Below are 21693 nucleotides of genomic sequence, written 5' to 3' on the forward strand. Positions count from 1 at the left end.
GAAAATTTCAGAAATGTCAAAGACCTTAGTGATTAAAGCAGTCACCATATCCATAGCAACCCAAGCTGACTGTTCTCCCACCCTGTGCCAGTCCCTGAATACTGACAAGCAACTCTTCAGGAGCAGTCAGAGGTGTCTCTCTTGTCTGGACCTAGTAAAATAGTTTAATTAAAATTGATGTGATTCAGGAATTACATGGTGCCATCCCTACACAGTGGAAGTGCAGGTTCTCCTTTTCCTCTGAGTTTTCAAGATGAAAATCCTATCCAATTCTGCTCCAAAGGGAAGCAACAGTTGCTTAGACAGATCTTGCTTGTTGCTTCTGCTGCTCTTGTGGAAGAATGACATTGCTCTAACATGTCAAAATTAAACCCACCTCTCACTCAGAATATAGCAGACTAAATGTTAAATTAAAACTAAAAAGATGAGGAGAAAACAAACTGATTGTTAAACTTTTAAATCCAAAGGAATCAGTATGTGGAACTTCCACTTCATGTTGTTTGTATGACAAATAGGAAGAAGACTTGATTGCTTGTTTATATTTTGGTTTTCATTCCTTCACTTTCCTTAAGCATCAATGGCCCATGCAGATTAAGAAAGTTAAATAAAAGTTCTGTGGATCATGGTATCTCAGCTAAAATATCTTAAGGGTCCAGCCATACTTAGAATCATAGAATTGTCGAATAATTTGGGTTGAGAGAGGTCTTGAGAGCTCATTTAGTCTCACCCCCATGCTGATGACAGGGACACCAGTAACAAGATCAGGTTGCTTACTGCCGCATCCAACCTTACCTTGAATGTTTTGAATGATGGGGCATCCACCATCTCTCTAGGCAACCTGTGCCAGTGTTTTACCACCTCCTATAAAAAGCTTCTTCCTTGTGTCTAATCTAAATTGATCCTCCTTCAATTTAAAACCATTATCTCTTGTCCTGTAACAGGCCCTGCTAAAAATTCTATGCTCCTTTTCAGTACTGAAAGTCTGAGTGTTCCATTCCAGTAATTTATAAAAAGCACACTTGAACTTTCTACTTTCATCTTTTAAATCATCCTATATGTACTGGTGGTTTTTGCAGCCTCCTTATCATTTGAGATATAAATACACCTTTTTGTGGTCCCTATTTAAAACACTTAATCCAGGTATTTTAATAGCATGGCATGTTTACTGGATGATCATTTATCAAAATGGAAAGGGTTCTTTGAAAGCCATCAGCCTTAATTAGAGATAATTTTAATTGATTTAATTTAAAATACATTAATTCAACTCTGGAAATTACTTGCCTACCAGCCTCATGCATGCTTTGGAAAGGTCTGGGTTCTGGGTTTGGTTCTTGTTTTTGAAAAACAGATAGGCTCTAACTATTGGAGGTAGGGATTTGCTCTTAAGGCTTAGATTTTTTGAGAGACAATAATTTTTCTTAATTGCCAAGTAAGCTCGCTGAGACCATAAAATAATTTTCTTAGTATATTTTAGTAGAATTTTGATTGAAATATGTCTTCCTTTTTATGAAACTAGTCTATAACTGTGAAGCTCTAAGATAGGAAGGCTCGTTGAGTGTCCCAGGCTAAGGTCATTAGAGGGTAATAGAGATGATTCATACTTTCATAAAATACAAGTATATTGAAAGGCCAAAGAAATAAAACCAAATTAATCCCATGTGTATTTTACTGACTTGTTTAGACTTGTAACTACTATGAATTTTAACTATTAGACCTATTCTTTTAGGAAAAAGAGACACTCTGAAACAGCATGAAAGTCAGGGAGGTTTATAAATTGCTGTGATCAATGGTATCCTTTCAGCAGAGAGGCAGAGGAAACACATAGAGTCATCTAAAAGTAGGAAGGGGGAAGCAAGTATAGTACTGCAGATAAACCCTTCACCTGAAGTGTAAAATTAATCCAAAATAAGTTCTAAGGAAAGGATTCTTAATGTGTATTATGGATAATCATATAGCCTATTTGTTTCCTTCATTACCCCTCAAGAGATTGTGGGATTGTGGATTTTTGATTTACTTAATTTCTTTCATCAGTGATACTCAGTGGAGCACTGCTTAGCTGGCTCATTTCCAGAAATTTAAGAACAGGATGCTCTCAAATACTTATGCCCCTATATTCTTTATTCTGTGGAAAAAAAACTTTTCCCCCAGTCTCAGAACATTCTGGCAGAGGATTAAAAGCAAGGGTTTTGTTATTCTGGTCCTTTGTGCCTGTGGGTGTAAATACCCTGTGGTCTCTGACCATGGTGCAGTCACAGATTTTCTGGCACACAGGTAACCACAGACTCTATCCTCAGGTGTCCTGTCCCCTGGAGATAACCCTTATCACCTAATCTGACTCAGTGATCTGCTCTTGAATGTCAAAGTGCTCATTCCTAGTACTGTGTCCTGGCTGTATTATCAAATTTCAGTGGAAGCAACACAACCCTTGCAATTAGATGAAGTATGTGGGGAACTGAAGGGTCAAATTGCAAACATGTACCATCAGGATATGTCTCAGTGAATTGTAATTGATTGAATTTATTTTTTTACTTGCAATTTAAAGTCTATTGTAAATATAATTGAGAAAGTCTTGTGAATCAAGGTCATTATTTAACTTAAATTATAAACCTAAAAAAGACTGATGTCTCAAATCTCAGTCTTTTTTCTTGGTGAGTCACCATGAGATGGGGGCACATTTTCCTAGCTGTAATTTCATTAAAATCAGTAAATAGGACTACTGCCAAGATTGAACAGGTAAACTGTGACCTCAGTGAAATTGTATTAGAGTAAGCACGATGTATGCTGGAGAATGAAATGAAATGAAAAATTATTCGTTGAATATAGAAGACATACTGTTTCTGAGGCAAAAAAATATGCTAAAGCATAAATATAGTATAAATGGAACATACTGAGCAAGGAACTGAGGGTCCTCATTTAAAATGCAATTGCTGAAGACAGTGCAGCAAAGTCATATAACTTCTCAAAAGGTATCCTTATGTCCTATTGATTTTTCATCTTTGTGAATGTTAAAGTCACTGACATGTCAAGGAGACCAGTAGGAAACTTAAGTAACTCATTAAAGGCTGTTTCAGGGCACCAGGTTGACTTGCAGTTGGAGGTCATCTCCATTTTCCTTGTATTGGAGTTCACTTGCCAAGTGGCTGTTTCCTGCCTGGGCTTACTTTAACAGTCACCAGATTAGTCCAAAAAGCACAGTGTTCTCTTCTCTGTTGGTTCATCTTCCCCTGAGGGCAAACTGAACCAGAACGATTTTCTAGCACCTGTGGTGGTCTAAGGACATGGTCAAGACAAAGTTTTTAGGGAAAGAAATTATCTTTTATTAGTTAGAAACATGTGATTGGAAAAACCTTTGGGTAGACCAGCAGAGATAGCTTTATAGAATTATCTTGCAATAGTTCACTGATATAAACAAAATCAAAGAACTTTTACTGCCCTTGAACAGACATAATAAAATAATATTTTATTAACTATTCAAACATTTATTGAATTGAGCAAATATGATTCTTATTCCACCATCCTATTCAGTGAAGAATGCCTAATGAGGTATTTTGGATTGGATTTCCAGGAGTATTCTTGGATGAGGCAGAAGAGTATGTCAGGAAGCCCAGATCTTTTGTGGAGTATGAGACACGACAGAAATAGATGTGAGAAATAGATGAATAATTACAGGGCAAATAGTTATGCAGAGCTTCATGGCAAAAGCAAAGAGTGCTGAGACCCCAAGAACCATGTTTGAGAGAAGTGTTGGGGTGATGTCTGCAAGATATTTGAGGGGCTCTCAGACTGGTATTTGCTGAAGAGGGTGGTAGAGATGCTTCTATCAACAATGCTTCTGAAATAGCTGAAGTTGTCACCTGCTTAACCAGTCATGCTGGTGCTTAAGGAAGCCAGCAGAATAATAAAAAACTTGAAGTGTTAGATTTACAGGCATGCTCATGACAAAGACAAGCAGGCTTTCTTGCAGCTTTCCATGGTAAAGAAAATAAAATTAGCCTTTATTAGTATGTTAGTACTTTTACTACTCAATAAAGAATATATTTAAGCATACTTTGTTTTAAATGCTGTTTCCAGTCCTCTATGAGTAATTAGCAATTTAATACTAAGTTTCATTTCATTTTTGTTGGCATGGTTTGTGTTGGGAGTTTTGTTGTGGTTTTTTGTTTGGTTGCTTTGGGTTTTTTTGTTTGTTGTTTTGGTTTGGTTTTGTTTTTGGTTTTGTTTTTGTTTTTTAACAGACTGCAATGAGTAATTCTTGTTCTGGAAATCGTGACTCCTCTTGGTGTGTGCTTGCACTATTGAAACCAGAATGCAAAAATAAAAAACTTAAATAGGAAAGTTTTACTCACGGATAAGAATGGTGTGTGGATTTGGTAGGACTTAAACTTTTCCAAAGTGTTCATCAGACATAAACTATGTAATTATAAGACATAGAGTATCCTCTCCTATGCTGAGGTGAAGAAGTGCTTGGGGCTGTGACTCCAAAGCTGGCTAAACCCAAGTTTTCCCACATCAGTCAGGTGAAACTGAGATGAGCAGGGAAGAAGTAAATCCGATCCAGGATGGTCTCCTGGTCTGATCCAGGCTAAAAGAATACAGCTTGTAGGTTTGTGTTGGGGGTTGGGTTTTTGTTCCTTTTTACTCTAAAGAATTTTTTCCCCATAAGTTACCAAGGAGACTAAATGTCATACTTAAGACTATTTAACAAAACAAAGAGATGGTCGAAGCTCAGAGGGGAGTGGGGTTTTGGGGCAGAAAAAAGGACAGTTTCAGGCAGCCAGGGGGGTCTGGTTTTTTTGGCGTTCGGGGTGCTCTTGCTGGAGGATTTCGCTGCGGCCCAGTCTTGGGAAGTCTGTCATCGTCTGCTCACCCTGGAGTTCTGGGCTCCTCTGCCGCCCTGCGACAGCTGGGCCAGCCCTGCCCTGCTGTGGTGGTTCCATCAGCGCTGCTCCTCTTGCTACAGCGTGACCCTGCATCCCCCTGCCCTGCCTCTGCTCTGCCAGGACATTTCTGCCACTCTGCAATTGCCAGCCCGAGACTCTTTTTTCCACTATTCCCAGCTTGGTGCTCTGAGGATCCTGCGGGGGCACCGAGAACAAACTGCCCTGGGTTTTTGTGAAGCCAAGTCCTCGAAGTTCTTGGTACTGTTTTGGTTATCAGTGCTGTAGTTGTGTTTGTTTGTTTTGTTACATATTAGTAAAGAAGTGCTATTTCTATTTCCAAAATCTTTTGCCTAAAAGCTTTTAACTGAAAAAATTATAATTGGGAAGAAGGGTAGTGGTGGTGGTAGTTTACATTCTCCGGCTTTCCCTGGCAGATACCTGTCTTCCTAAACCAAGACAGTTTGAAGAAGGAAGAATCATACAAATGAAAGAAAATAATAATAATAATAATTTCAGAATGATACTTGACTGTGGCAAAGATAAAATAAAATGTCAGCTTTTATTTGCATAGCTAAATCAATAAAGTACTTCTAAGAGCTTATCCTTGCTTTTTAATGGAAATGGTCCCAGTCCCACATTTTGGAGGCTTAGGAACTTAGCAAGGTGCCTGCAGCTATTCACACTGCTTGCTGCTAGACTGTTGCCACCTAATTGCTGAATGGAAAGAATCACAAGCTTCTGTCCCTCACCAGTTTCATAATAGAAAGGTAACCCTTTCACCAAACCCACTTCTACCTCCAAGAGACAATCTGGAGGTCTTAATATGAAACAAACAGGGAGTTTTCTCCCTGGAAGGGTACCGCCTGCAGGGCACTTCTGTGCACAAGCTCTTATTGGAGTTACTTGTTCTTTTGAGGGCTCCAAACAATATCAGTCTGTAAAGGTTGTCACAAATACTACATATTTGGTGGCCAAGGTGTTGTAGCACATCATATTGTCACAATAATTTATCTCCCTCAAAAAAACCCTGAGAAGAGAGACCCTTGGTGTAGTTAACATGTTTTTAAACAAACAAACCAACCTGTTTCCTAGCTAGTTTGCTGCTAAGCATAGGGCCTCCATTGTGTCCATCTCTTTGCTCATCCTGCACCAGAGCTGGTCTCCTGCAGTGTTCCCCAGGACTGAACAAGCCTCTTCCTCCCATCTTCCTTGTCTTCCAAAGAAAGTCCCCAGTACTGATTTTGTTCCTTTTCCTCAGTAAGGTTCCAGAGCTCTCCTTTCTTCCCGCGTCTCTTTAGCTTCCTGTGTAATTTCTTTGTCTCACACAGACCCTCAGGTAATCTCTCTTTACATAGAAACACAGTTACAGCTCCTGGTGGTTTTTACTCTCTGTCAGCCTTGTGCTCCCAGCTTTCAACCCTTTGTGTCCACATGTCGCTACCAGGAAACTCCTCTTGCTCCTCAACTCCTCTTCTGTAAGCACTTCTACAAGGACTTCCCTTCCTGGGAACATACTGTATGTACAGGTACACTCAGATTCACTCTAAGCCAAATGGAAACACTCCTCATTCACGTCAGTAAGATTTCAAGGAGATTTGGGCCTTCCCAAAGTGAGAGACTTTGGGTACACCGCCATGTTGGTTACGTGCATGGGATTGTTCCATTCTCGTATTTCTGCTAAATTGTAAATTCATCTCCTCACTAAAGCATTTTACATTACACTGGGCTGATTCCTTTTCTGGAGTGCATTGTGTAAGTGGACTCCTGTATGCCTCAAGCTCTTAGCTTGCCTCAATTTTCCAAGTGGTTTTGTCAGAATAGTTTTATTCCACAGAGCTGACAAGTAAAGAGCCAAATTCCTTACTGCTTCTAACGAAGGATATAGATTGACGTACATATGCTGGTTTATGCTGGTAGATGACTTGTCTGTGTTACAGGAAGTGCTTGTGGGATGCGGGGGCAGCAGATACCAAAGAAGAAGGAAAAACTTCAATGATGCTTCCCCAAGGAATTCCCAGTCGAAAGGCTGAGGAGAAAGGAGATTGGAGAGGCTGGGGTATACTAAATTCCTTATGTGTCTTTGACAGTGCAAAAGATCAGAAATAAAATCGAACTGCAATGTTGCAGCCATAAAAATTATTTCTAATTCTGAAATTACTCCTCATACATATTCCTGAAAGTGGGCAAAATTCTCTTGAATTTCAGGCCAGATGCAGATTCTAAGAAAGGATTTAACAGGTTGGAACTGTGTGGCTGTACTCAGAAAGTGGCATGTGCATTTGCAACAGGAAATGAAAACTCTGTGGGGATGAACAGACAAAATATAAGAGGAAGAATTAGGTTGGTAAGTTGATCTGTTACTACTGAGCTTCATTTCTTATTCCATAGTAGGGGATGTGTTTGATTTCTTTCCAGCGTGGCTGATGAGTTAGAATTGAACTGTGTTTCCCATGAAGTTGACTAACATTTATGTCTGTCATTGCTCTTGGTCACTCACAGACATTTGGAAAATGACATGCTTGGTTGCCTGGTATCGACTGCCTTCAGCTAATGTCACTTCATTTATTACTTGCTGCAGATAACTTCTGATTCAGTTGTCATTATCATGACCTCTCCTCTCTCCCTTATTTTCTTTCACAAAGAGAAAATTGTGCCATCATTTAGAGCTGCAATTATATAGAGCTGTAATGTGTTCTCCTGTGCATCAGAGCACTGTGCATACTCAAGGGTCAGACACAGCTCACTTTCTACAAAAGCTTTCTACTCTGTATAGGTTTGTAGAGGGTGAACTGCAGCATTGGTATCTGTGCATCCTCCAGAAGCTTAAAGGCAGCAAGATTAGTCCTATGTTGCATTTTTCCTCCTCTTGTCTTTCCCATGAGTATGATACTGGCTTCATGGAAGGGATTGAAAATTCAACTGAAAGTTTCCAAGTTCCGTTCTGAAGAAAAAGATCCTACAGCTTTGGCCAAGTTTTTCAGATTCTGTGCCCTAAAATGATGGGCTTCTGAACAACAGGATCAATATCTTGGGTATTCATTCAGTGCTTCTGAGACCAGGAAATGGAGGAATGGTGCAATCATGATATCCCAGTCTGACCATTTTGGTATTAAGAAGATGAAAAATGGAAGCTATTTTTGCACACTATTGATAAGGATTTTGATTCTGGTGCAAGAGTGTAGAGCAGGTCATATACCCAGAGCGGAAATAACATACAAGACTTTTGTGTAAAATGCCTGAACAGGTGTATACACTGCAAAGAATCAAAAGGGAAAACCTGTTACACAATATACCAAACTTTCAAATGTCATCCCAAAAATATCATGTGTTATAGGGCTGTAACAGACAGGCTGAAACAGATGTAGAAGGACATGCTTCTGCACTGTAGATCTACCGAGATGGAATATAATTTAGTTTCCTTGCATAGGAAAACAAAAATTTTTCTGAGAAAATTTTCTGAGAACATTTTTCTGAGAAAGGCCAACTCAGCTGATACAGAAAACCCGAATCATCTTTCTAGTGTGAAATAATAAAAAGCACTCTTTGTTTCTAGTTTAGTGATAACATTAAAAAACCTGAAAAGTTACAAATTTACTTCTTTTTTCTTAGTGGATCACTTTTATCGTTCATATAGTTAGCTATAATGCTTCTGCATACTAAGAAATGTGTGATTTTTTTCCCTAAGCGCCAAACAAAATCGAAACCCCTGTGTTTGGATATACATACAGTAAAGATGTATTGGTAAAGAACACTTGCTTATCTTTCTGTGTGCTTCCCAGAAGTAGGGTTGCCTGTGTGTAACAAATGTTCCTGATATGAAAAAACACATAAGAGAAATTTTTCTTACAAAATTTAGGCAAGGGCCCAGATTGCTGTTAGTTATCATCATAATCTCTAAGCTGTCTTCCTTAAAAGCATGGATGTTCCTAGGTGTGTTTTTGTTTGGGTTTTTGTTGTTGTTGTTGTTTGGTTTTTTTTGGGTTTTTTGTTTGGTTGGTTGGTTGGTTTTGGTTTCTGTGGTCCAGAAATGCTTCAGGATAAAGCATAATGATCACGTGAACATGTATAATGAAAATGTTCCTATTCTGAGACCTTTAGTGAGACAAAGACATGAGGATGCAGCTGCAGCAGAAGTGGATGTGAAAGCATGGGAATTGCATAGCAAGAAGATGTGGTTTTCATCTCAGTTGCACAATGGGAAGCACTTCATTCAATAAGTTTTCTGTTCTCTTTGCTTAGAAAATTTTGAACCTACAAGCTGTTGGGGTAGAGGTGCATGGAGAACACTCATTACAAGTAAATAAAGACAAGCTGAACACTACTTGAAGGATTAAAGTTTTTTCTGAATATATTAAGATGCTGAAATGCATCTTACAGTAAGTGACCCTCAAGACACAGAAAGAGTCTGGCTCTGAAAGTACTACTTGGCTATTGAATTTTTAAGCTGTTTTGTGAGAGAAATTCATGCTTTCCAGTTTGTTTCTACTAAAGGACATTCAGAATAAACAGGGTTTGGGAAATATAGCTCTCTCTGATAGCACAGGCAGAGACTATTCATAAGTTTTTGACAAAAGTGCCTGAATAGCAAGGAGTGATGTATTTGGTCTTTTAGGCTCCTGCATGGAGTGGAGTTACCACAGTGCCAATGTTGGGAACCTTTTGATATTTATTGAAGAAGAGTTTGTACTTCCAAGCAGAACAAATCTGGTGTTCTGTCTGTGTTAGACGGTAGAAAGATTGGAAGCAAAACTAGCCTTCACAAATACTTAAGGTGGTGATTTATCTATTTTCTAACAAATAAGAGTGAAGAAGAGACAACACTGACATTGAATGTGGACTGTGGCACCTGCTACGACTAAACAAGTTGAAGCATTATTTCCTTTGATTCTCAACACAAATTGTTTCAGGATAATTATTTGTTCTTTTCCTGTCATTTGTTTAAATAAATTCTCACCAGATTCTCTGACTCATTTTCCCTCAAAGGGTTGGCTATGCTGTCAGCAAAAGAAGACTCAAAGATTAACAAACTAGCTCTCTTTTAGAGAAAATGTCACTGGTAGTTTACCTGCCATTATTTTGTCTGAGGACACTTACCTGAATATCTGATAGATCATTAATCGAGTTTTGCTTTTGACTGTAGTCAATTTTCACAAGCAGAGTGTTTCCTTCCCCCATGCACACCTGAGTTGTCTCTTGTGCATTCTGGGTGATCCTGCAGGCATTTCAGAAGCCTGTATGAGAGGATTAATCTAATACTCCCAAAACCTCTTTAACACTGTCTTGGCCCAGTAATGAGCTGCAAAGTTAGTCCTGCTGATGGAGTGATAGCTGGGACGACAGTCATAGCCTTCAGTATCTTAACTGACCCCTTCTGGGTCATGCACCTGCCTTCCTACTACTGATCCTCTGAAGGCAGCCTCCATCTCTGCCCAGCTCTTCTTTTCCACCCAGTTGCCTTATGCTTTTGGGTGGACTGGTCTTTCGCTGCGGCAAAAAGGGAGCTGGGGAAGTACAGAACTTTGTGATTCGAAAATCTGGCACTGTTCCTTTAGAACTGTGCTCCATTAGTCTGGTGAGCAGCAACACAGGTGAAAAATAACAACAGTAATTTGGAAACTCAGAGAAACAACTGCACACAGGCATTGGCAGCATGTGAGTATTTTTATCTTGGATAAGGCTAGAGCAAAATGGGTTCAATGAAGTGGAAGGAGATGTTGGCAGCAGGAGGAGGAGGAGTGGATTTGAGAAAAATAGATGCTGTGAACATTGTAATTATTGTTTACTCTGTGAGGAGGAATGAATAATACTGTGCTTAACAGATGCAGAGAGGTAGACATATTTTCCAATGAATGTGTTAAAAATTGTAAAGGTAGAAACAGACCAGGAGCAAAAAAACTCTATCCTTACTTGGATGTAGGCCTTAGAAAATACTGATAAAAGATCCTCAGAATTAAATTGATGAACTCCCTTAGAACATTACTGAACAAAATAGCATTTCTCTCAAGTACAGCAGCAAGCTACTTTGAATAATATATTTCATATGTTGGGAGTTGACCTTAAGTTTTGCTTTATAGGGACCTATGAATGGACTTATGTTTTATAATGTCAATTCTAAGCCTCTTGGAGTAGTCCCACATCTTTCAAACACACTGCTGTGCTAGTGCAGTATAAGTAGAAAAAAACAAAGGTGAAAACCTGTAATGGTAAATGTTGCTTATATGAACAATGGTGTATTTTTAGATAGCTATATTTGAATTATAGCCACCAGATGAATGGATAATGATCAGCTAATTTTTTTGTCTGACAGATGTTCTAGATTTGTCTAGATTTGCATACTTTTTAAATCAAGTTCATAAATCAAAATTCACTTAATTGAAGGCACATCAGACTGTGTCCTTCATCATCTTCCTGGGTTGCCTAGTATTATGCAGTGGAGGCAGATTATGTCAGAGGAGAAGGAGATGTGCTGGAGAGGAAAGGGAGGGCTTTGAAACAAGTGCAAAAGTGCAAACTGTACTGCAAATTGTATTGCAGAAGAGAGTAGCTTCTTACGGCATGACTTGTAGACCAGATTTTCTCCATTTAAAAAATTAACTACTTAGAGGCCAAAACATCCATGCAAGAGAGAAAAGGGGGTGGGAGGAAGTCCACAAGGCAGGCTTGAGGAAGTGTGTTTTGATGTTAATGTCATTCTGTAGATCTTACCTGAACAGCAGTCTACTCATTACAATACTTTTGGCTCCACTGTAGTAATGGCTGAAATGGGCATGAAATGCAAGCATGCTGGTATTTTGGCATTAAGAATAATTTTAACAATTTTACTAAGCAAAAGAAGACTCCAAGCATTTTTTTGAAGTGCAATTCATAGTCTCTTTACTTACTGTGGTGAGCATTTGAGGAAACACATTTAGGACACCTAGAGTTTAATAAATATGAACACCTCCAAAAACCATTGAGACTGTGTGTATAAATATGGATTTGTTCTCCTTATTTTCATATTTCATGCCAAGCGCTGATCTCACCCTCTGATCTAAAATCTAATGCTAAATCTAACTGAGAATGTTGGTGCATGTTTGACCACTGGACCGGATCATCTTAAAGGTCTCTTCCAACTTTGATGACTCTGATTTTTATGTTTTCTGAATAACGTCATTCTTGAATGCCCATCTATACTTTCTGTATTTTGCCACTGATGGAAAAGTTTCATTTGGATTTGACCTGTTTTCCTGCAGAACAGGAACCTTCTGTTAAATCTCCAGAGGAGACCTTTCACTTACTGCCCTTGGTTAAAGCAAGCGGTTTATTTGCATGTTCAGGTCACCTTTCAGATTTGGCGGTCCTATTTGTGCCTTTGTTTCTTGCAAACAAGGATTCATTTCTTCTGTTGCAAGGGACTTAGAGATACAAAGAAGATTAAGAATATTTCATCTTGGTTTTGGATTGACACAGCTGAAAGGCACTTTGATGGAGAAAAGAAAATGTTTGTGGTAGAAATGGTAGGTCAGTATCAGTAATCAAAGTTCTGCCTCTTCCTTCCTGCACATCACAGCAAGTCATGTTTGATATCTATTTGTATTTTTTTTTTCTATCCATGAAATAAAAGCAATCATATTTCCCAAGCTTAGCAGAGTTTTATAATGAGGACTGTGATGCTCTGCTTCTTATATGAACAACACTAACATGATTGACACTTTCCATATCCAGTTCTTAGTCTAAATACAGCCAGTTGTCAACCAAAAGCTAACAGCCTTCTGTCAGATTGGTCTCCAGTACCATCTGTATCCCTTCCCACACAAAAGCACTGACCATATTTACACAGAGACAACATTCCTGCTCCCACATGCAAACAGAACCTCATTCAAATAGAGCAAGTAACTACTGTTTTAAATTGAGTAATGGATACCTAATTATAAATTGCTCAGTTAATTACCACATGTGTAAATTATTTTTGTGACTGCTAAGGGCAGTTTCCACACTTTGTGTGCCACTTGCAGCCAAGCACCCTTCTGCTCTAGGTGTTCACACTTCATCTGTTGACTCGGGGTGTGATCACGCAAACATCTCTGTCCCTGATTGAAAGCCCATTGTGGTCCTCAGTTTTCCCACTCAGTTCAATGGGCTTTGAGACAGGGATCACAGGAACAGAATACGATTGGTTCCATCATTTCTAGGATTCAGTTAATTATTTGATAAAAGTCACATGCTCGAGTGAAGGTTAACAAGCAGCAGAAGAAAACAAGTGGTTTGATATGGAAGGATAAAGAAATTCTACAAAGAGTTTCAGTTGGTGTTCTGAGAGGTCATTTTATATAGTTTGCTCCTTTGTGAAATGAGTTTGTTCTAACAAGATTTTAAATAGGAATCTGAATAAGATTCATAATAAGGAAAACATGCTTTACTTCACACAGACTGTACGGCAACAGAATTTTAGTTCTCTTCCAAGTGATTGTATGGCAAAACCCCTTAAAAAGAGAGAATGGGTCGTAAAAGGACATACAGATGGCTGGCAGAAAGGGCTGTTGCTGACCCTATTCACAGGTTTCTTGTCGGTGCAGAACTGTTCATTGTGCCAGTCTGATGTGCAAATGGCAAGGTAAGGACGCGCACAGACAGTCTCCTATATTCTTCAGGGGCAGAAATAAAGCTTAAACACTTACTATTGAAATGCATGGCTTTTAATAACAAAAGAACGATTGGGAAAAACCTCTGGCTATTGTACTATTGAGCAGGTGATCAGCATCCCTCAGGATACAGCTGTTTTCTTTTTCTGTTTATTCCATATGCAGATGTTGCTATGAGGAAAGGAGTCAGCAATGACTGATGTGGAGCCTGTGGTCACAGATTTTGCTGCATCAGGAAGGGCAGGTCGTCGAAACGCCTTACCAGATATCCTGGGCTCTCCTGCTGGTGCTGGAACTTCAGACCTGCCACACAAACTGGCTGAGCTCTCTGTTTCAGAAGGTAATGGCTTTGCATTCAGAAAAGGACATCTTTATGCAGTTGTACTTTGTTGGTTTTTTTTTTTTTTTTTAAGACTTCCACCACTGTGCAGTTTTGATATCAATACTAACATTACTTTCATCATTTAGAATTGAATTCAGCCTTCCAATGCATTTAGCTCCTGTGCCTCCTGATGAGACAAGTTCATACTGACCCATATCCATATCCATTCAGAGATATAGTGTTAGCAGCTTACAGAAACACTTAAGTGCCTGGAACTGAATTCCAGTTCCCTTGAGAGAAAATACAGTTGTATTTCCAGGCAACTAGGATAACACATCACTCCAACTCTAAATGCCAGTGTACTATTGCGCTGAGATAACTTTGCATAAGACAGCAGAGCTGTGCTGTTAATACAATGACAGCTATCCTAACTCAGGCATATACATTAAGAGTAGTGTTTATAGTATTTTATTCCTGTTTAGTAGGCTTTTAACTTGGTTATCTGAGACCAGTGCCCAGTTTTGCCATGTCCTTTAATTAGATGAGGCTCTGTTGATATAGCCCAGGTCTAATCAACACCAGCTTTGTGAGTTCTTTTTACTTTCAGAGTGACTTCAGGGGAATTTCCAGATTCAGAAAAATCTGATTTCTCATGCCTAAGAAACAAAAAATATAGACTGTTCCTGAGCATGGTCTGTCCCTACTTTTTTTAAATTTGAATAAGAACTTTTTTCAGGAAACCTTTTCTTCACATGCCCATCACTGTTGCTGTTGCTGTGGTACCAGCACAACAGACAGTCCGACATCCAGGAGCAGTGATGGTGTGAGTGCAGCAAAAGGGAAGGCAAGCCTGTGCTGAGGTGTGAACGGTCCATGAATCTGAACTGAAGTAGATCATTAAAGGGTCTCCAGGGTTGCATATCCTCCTTTTACATTGGCCAAAGAAATTACAGGATGTAAGGTGTACAGCCTCCTAAAGCACCGTAAAAAGACCAGGGGGAAGGATTTATTTGATCTCAAATTATTGCTGTTTTGGTGATTTAATTTATAGTCATGTGCTTGGGGCTCTATAATCTAAAGCCCACACGGGCCCATCAGAGGACTGTTAAGCCGGTAGAAAGAACATTTCCTGGAGGAGTGAAAAGGGGAATGACCATAACCTGACTTGAATCAGGAGAAGCAAGGAAAATAAGAATCTGAATGGGTCCTGGAAGAAGGCATTATTTTGTCCTGAGGAGACATTTTCCCCTATGAATATGAAAATTATGTCCCTACAAAACAAACAGGAAAGAGTGCAAGTCTTTTTATAAGAAAAGTTACAGCATGGCATCTGGTCCTCCAGATGACACAATAGTCCTCCTCTCCTGTTCTCCATCCAATTCATGAAGAAGAAGAAGAAGAAGAAGAAGAAGAAGAAGAAGAAGAAATGAAATAGTTACGTTAGGTTTAGCAAAATATACTGATACGTTCTTAGAAATACAGAACCAGCACTGCCAGAATTTGAAGAATAATAAAGATCATGGAATTGCCCTTGGCTTTTGTCATTGACATATAAGTGTGCCAGAGCATGTTGGAAGGCAGCAGATTCTGTTGTCAGCAGTTTACAGTAGTGATAATAGGAAGTGAATACAGGATGCAGTTAGGTCCACCCTGACAGCTTGGGTGCTTTCTGGGATTGGAATTCCACAAGGATTAGATGGGAATTTTAGCCTCATTATGTTGTATATTAAAGTTTTGATGAGACAATAAGCAAACAGAGATTTCATCAAAATGGAAAGACAGTTTTGAAGTTCAAATTCTGTGACAGGGAAACAGTTTGTTTGTGAAACATTTGGGCATCTTTTTTGCCTATTTCTGACTTTAACAATAAGTCATTTAAAAAGAAAAGTCATTTGCAGCCCAGAACAAAGAAATTAGATAAATGAGAGAAGATGGAACATGTGGCTATATAAAGTGTGCCCTATTTTGTTGCTACTCTGAAATTCAGATTCAGTGAAGATTATGGGAAATGGTGAGGAGGACTCTCTCCATCTCGTTTCAAATTTAGCTAATGCTCATTGGATCGTACATTTCCTCTTTCTAAAATGCTGTCAGCTACTGTCATAGTGAAAAGTCAGGAACAGGATGTGCTAATACCTTCTGGTTTAGAAAAGAAAAGAGACTTTGCTCTTTGCTCTATTTTTTTTTTTGAGTACACAAGGACAGTATCTGTATGATACAAATGTCCACGTACTATGCAAAGCCACATAAAGCTGATGTTCTCATGAGGTGAACAGGAGAGATTCTGGCACCAGCTGTTTATCTTGAAGCCTAACTCTGGAATGCAGACCATCTGTACCATGTCTGATCATCCTCTGGTGGTGTGTAAGTTTTGGAGTGCTGAGACTTTCCACAGGTGCTCTGGAACCATGTTGAATAATTGATTGGTGTCACTGGTGAGCCAAAGGTTGAAGAGGAGGCTGTAAGATGTTTGAGAGCAAGAAGCGGTACTGGTCTTCCACATTTGGTAACCTATGTTAGAGCACCATTCTGCCAATAACACTCTGCAGCTTAACTAGCACCTATTGCACACCTAAGTGCCACCAAGTATGAGATTAGATTTCCTCTAACAAACTGTTTTGCTCTACCCTATCTGAAAGACTCAACTGATATTAGATGTCCAGCCTGCACAGAAACAGCTGTCTTAGTTTAGATAGACAGGTATCTGCCATGGAAGATTGGAATTTCCCTTGGAATGCAAGCCCCCCTCCTCCTCTTTTCCAAATTGTTATAAATTTGTAATTAAAAGGCTGCCAGGCAAAGATTTGGGGAACAGGTATAGCAGTTCTTTACTAGGGATATTAAAAATACAAATGTTGTAGTACAGAAGAATAAGCAAGTAAACAAACAAACGAGAAATCCTAGAAAACTCTGACAGAGTCAGAAATACAACCTGACACCCTGTTGGTGTTGGAAACAGTCCAAGAAAAGTAAGCCCTCCTAGAGTGGCAGATGTGGTCCTGTTGGAAGCAGCGATGATCCTGTGGAGCCAAGGGTACAGGGATGGGTCCGATCTTCCTTTGGGAGTCCCATGGGAACACTGGATGTCTGGTGACACTTGTGGCTCCTTTTTATCTAGGTGAAGATGATTTGGCTCCTCCTCCCTGGGTAGAGCATCTTACAATAGTGTGATGCAATGTGTCATGTCACTGGTGAGCTTTAATGGCCCATTAACAGATATTCCCATGGGGGTAGTGGAAGAGTAAGTGGTAGTGGAAGAGATAAGCAACACTGTCCCATCTGAGCAGAGATAAGCAGCACTGCTCCACCCGGTTTTTAACAGCTGGCTTGTTATCAGAGAAGGCAGTTACCCCCTCCCTGACAGAAAAAGAAAAAATCTCCCAAACCGGGGTTTCAGCCACCTCTTTGTTTCAGTTCAGTACTCTTAAGTACCCAAACTTGGTCTCCTTGGTAACTTATGGGGAAAAATTCTTTAGACTGAAAAAGAGACAAACCTAACCCCAACACAGCCAATAGCAGAGATTGCCCTGTTTCCCTTTCCACAACAGTGCTGTGCTACATAAAGCTGGAGGGTGGCAAATAACTCGGTTCTTTATTGCTATAGAACTCCAAAGCCTCTGAATCTCTGAGGAGACTTAAAACATCAAGCAGTTTCATCAAGGGCTTTAGCTGATGAATTGTGTACAGCATTATATATTTGCTGTGATATGTAGAGACCAAGATATATAACTTTTTGGAGTGTTTTTGATATTTTATAGCAATTCAGAAAATGTACCCCTTAGATTATGACTGTGGAGGAGATGGAGGAGTATGAAGTGGAGGACAGTACAGCCAGATGTGCTGAGCAGACCTCTCCTTGTCCCCAAAAGCTATGGACCTGGTACTACCATGTAGGGCTTAAAGGTAATGTGAAAATTATTATTGTGCTTTGCAAGGAAATCAAGGCAAGAGGAGTTTCTGCTTCTCAGTGAGTAAACTTGATCAAAAGAAACAGCGTGGAACAATACATATCATGACCAGAGGTACTAGGGAGCTTTTATTTCTATCAGTCATGTAAGCATTCAGTTCTAGGCTGTGAGTGAACTTCCAACTCAGAGTAACAAAAAATCCCCTATTTTGTGAAGACAGGATAAATTCACATAACAGGTATTTATTGTCAAATGTCAGACAGATAACTGGCATATCCATAAACTGTAATGTTATCTACCTGAAACCACACAGTGCTCAAAGGAATGCAATATTCTAATTTGATTTTGGAAATGACCCAGAAAAAAAAATAACAACAGTAATACAATGTTATTTCCTATCTACTTTTACAGCCAAATGCACATTGATCACCCTGTCCAAGAAGTGGGCAAATCAACACCAATCGGACATCAGCTTTTAGAAGATGCCTCTCAAAGTTTTTATCTCTCTCTCTAAAGCACCCATGACTGTGGTAATAAAGAGCCAGTCCAAACAGAGATGATCAGTGAACTCAAATATTTGGTTGCATTAAAAAAAAAAAAAAACCTCTGAGAATATGTGTGATATAAATGTTTCATTCTGTCTCTGTTTAGATGCAGGAGCAGAGGGTGGAGAAGTGTCATCATCCAAAGCCTTGCTGGAAAGTCAAGAGGCAGAAGGAAAACGCAATGATTCCTAACACCTAAGGACTTTTGGGTTCATGAATCCCATCAACAGACTTCCCAGTTTCCCTGTGTCACCCATTCTGAAGTGTGGTAGCAACTTTGGCAGCCCGAACATGACTCTGCAACACACTTGTACCTAGATGATTATGTGGATGGCATACAGTTCTTTCTACTGTCATCTTTCAAAAGCAATGTTCTGCATATCCAAACAGGAAGAGAACTAAAGAATGTATCTCTAGTTTTCAGTTTTCTCTCTTGTTTTGGTTATAGTATTCGTCCTAACTAATCTTCCTTGACAGTTCAAATTAATATACCTACCAGGAACATTGTTTCAAAATAAAAATCTTGTTTCTTAATTTCCTAGAACAGCTTCTTTTTCTCTGACACAGAGGTGCGTACATTCCCCGCAACGCGATATTAAGTATATATTAGATTACAGAAATTATCTGTAATTTATCTCCTGAGATCTTTATTCTCATTAGACATATGTAGATGGGTGTGAGGAAAAAAATATATATATAAAAAATTTCTTCTACTCCTGTCATCAGAAGGTTTTATAAACTACTTAAACATCAGTGTTTGTTTTCAGAGTCTCCTTACCTCTATTTGATTATGTCAGATCATCTCAGTCCTCTCACTCTTTGTGGTCACGCCACTTCAGCCATTTGTTTTCATGCTGAATATTGTAGCTGTTCATGTGTATCTAAAGTAAAGTAGATATGTTTGTAATGATGAAAATTGTTTAATCTTACTGTGGAAATTAAATAACTATCATCTTTTCTGTCTTCGGTTGATTTCTTAATGTTTCTCCTGTAGGACAATATTTAAAGCCCAATAATACATATTTCTTTTATTTCATCTGGATTTTGCTTTGTTGTTTGCTGACAGTGAAGATGTTTTGATCACTGTGAATTTTACAAAGACTTTAGGCGAAGTTTTTTCTCTACTGAAAGGACTTGTTTTGTTTTGGAAATCATGCTCCTGAAAATACTTGGCATTGATTCCCTTATTATAGGAGGCTTAAGATTCAGGTACAGACATGAACCTTCACGATTCCTTGGGCAGCAGCCATTTATGTACATCACTGATGGATACATCCCACATGTGACTGGTATTCCATCTATGAAATATTTGTGTAATCTAAACCTGACAGCTTGTAAGAGCTCAGGAGAGCTTATAATATATAGCTTTCGTTCCTACTGTGCAATTTACTCATACCCTGGCTTTTGGGGACCATTCAATAAAGGATCCAGTTTAATTCAACTGAACTGACAATTAGTTCCCTCCTCTTAAACCTGTTTTCATTTAATAAATGCAACATCCCAATTTTTTTTCAGATTTGGAAAGGTAAAATAACGTACTCCACTGGATCTAAACAGGTGGCTTGAGAGAACTAGCTGATACTGGAGGACCAGAGCTGAAAACCACAGTGGAGAGGGCCTAGGAGGTAACTATTTGTGGTACACACTCTTGGTCTGGGTTGAAGTCCCATTTTCCTATACTAGCCTCCTTTAAAGCACCACAGTACGTAAAATTGGTAAATTAGAAGAAGCTGTGGTGATCCTATCAAAATCAAGTGTATGAGTATTACTGAAATGTAAGTCCTTATATACATTGCTCTTCTGGGTCATGGCCTATATCGAATTCTACACTTCTTTCACAGTTGCAGCACTGGATATATTTAGTTTCTTTGATACAATACAGACATTGAAATTTTGTATCTGTTACAGGAACAGATACTTTAGGTACTTTGTTAGTCTAAGCTAGTTTGATTTTTTTTTTCTATTGAAACACCAATTAACCAGCTGAATTTAGCAAATTATTCATGTGCTAAATTCTAAGTAAAAAAACCCCAATCTATAACTACATACATAAATGGCATTTAAGTGCTCACAAATGTATAATTTACAGCTAGTCAAGAATGCTCAGCACCCTGGGGAATTTATTGTAAGCACTCAGGTGTTTACTTTTTACTTGAGCTGTATGAACCTGTAGTTGAAAATATTTTGTGTAGAAAAAAGAATTTTAACAGCAAATTTGAAAAAACACAGTAGTAAAAACTAAGATTTAAAATGCAATTTAATTAAAAGCAGGATGAACACTTTTAAAATATCTGTAATTTCTGTGTATTATCTAATTACAAATTAACCAAGTTACAAACACAGAAATGCTTCTTTGCCACGTGGTTTGTGTCTAAACAAGTATTAGTCGAGGCTGCATGAGAGATCTCTTTTTTAGCTAGTTGTAGCAGTAGGAATATTTAGTTGTGTCTGGATTTTACCCAGTTTCTCCAGTTGTGAGCCAAATGCATATTTCTGACCAATATAAACTGACTCCCAAACTGACTGATGTGGGAGACATTGTACCATATAAACTTTGGTCTTTGGAGCAGAGTTTAATAGTATTAGTGCATGATTCTTGACTCAGGCAGAAGAGAACTCACGCCTTTAGGCCTGTCTGGGGGGGCTTTATGCCATGCTGTCCAGTACTCTGGGGCTTGGGCAGAGTTACTGACTTAAGCACAGCTGAAGCTGGGGAATCTTTGGTTCATTTTCTTGTTAGTGGGCTGAAGACAGATAATAGTCCTATTAAACTTTGTCTGAGTCTGTAAAGAGCAAAAGAAGTGTTTCTGAATATGTTTGTCACTGAGCCAGTTTATCCCTTTCAACCATTATCCAGGCTGTACCACCCTCCTTTAGTTCAACTAATGGGTAATTAATAACAGTGCATTGTCTTGGTTCACATGGCCAAAACGTTATGACCCTGAATCAGCAGGGTATTTTAAAACATGCTTAACTTCAAATGCAGAGGGGTTTCACAGGAGTCAATAGAACTGCTTAGGTGCCTAAAATTAGGCACATACTTAATTACCTTGATAAATGACAGCAGAAAACTTCCATTAAGGCTAATCTGGTATTATAATGCATTAATCCAAATTTCCATTCCTGCAAGTTTGGTACAGGTAGCATCTTTTTCATCATTTTACAGCACTTTCATGGGCTTTAAAACAAAGAATTTCATCTTTAGTACCAAGCAAGAAAGGTAACTTTTTCATTTCCACATTTTAGAACATAACAAAGCAAGTATCCTTCCTTACCCACCCAGCATGCTAAAAAAAAAAAAAAAAAAAAAAAAAAAAAAAAAAAAAAAAAAAGGAAGTACCCTTGTAATTTTATTGTGCATCTATACAACAATTTAGGTATTTTTAATATATATAGAAAATTCGCTTTGATGTTTTC

The 21693-nt window shown here is 38.7% G+C and overlaps 1 protein-coding gene across 4 annotated transcripts in view; it reads left to right on the forward strand.

The window, feature by feature from the left end:
* PKIB (cAMP-dependent protein kinase inhibitor beta) overlaps positions 1-19239 on the forward strand; it is a 55147-nt gene extending 35908 nt beyond the window's left edge. For all 4 annotated transcript variants that reach the window (XM_066314334.1, XM_066314333.1, XM_066314335.1 and 1 more), the window contains exons 2-3: positions 13667-13841; positions 18383-19239. In XM_066314334.1, coding sequence (XP_066170431.1) covers positions 13694-13841; positions 18383-18468 — 234 coding nt within the window. In that variant the 5' untranslated portion in view covers positions 13667-13693 and the 3' untranslated portion in view covers positions 18469-19239. The remainder of the gene's footprint in view (positions 1-13666; positions 13842-18382) is intronic.
* Positions 19240-21693: the final 2454 nt, after the last annotated feature.

The sequence above is a fragment of the Sylvia atricapilla genome, chromosome 3 (assembly GCF_009819655.1).
Source record: "Sylvia atricapilla isolate bSylAtr1 chromosome 3, bSylAtr1.pri, whole genome shotgun sequence".
Lineage (NCBI taxonomy): Eukaryota > Metazoa > Chordata > Aves > Passeriformes > Sylviidae > Sylvia > Sylvia atricapilla.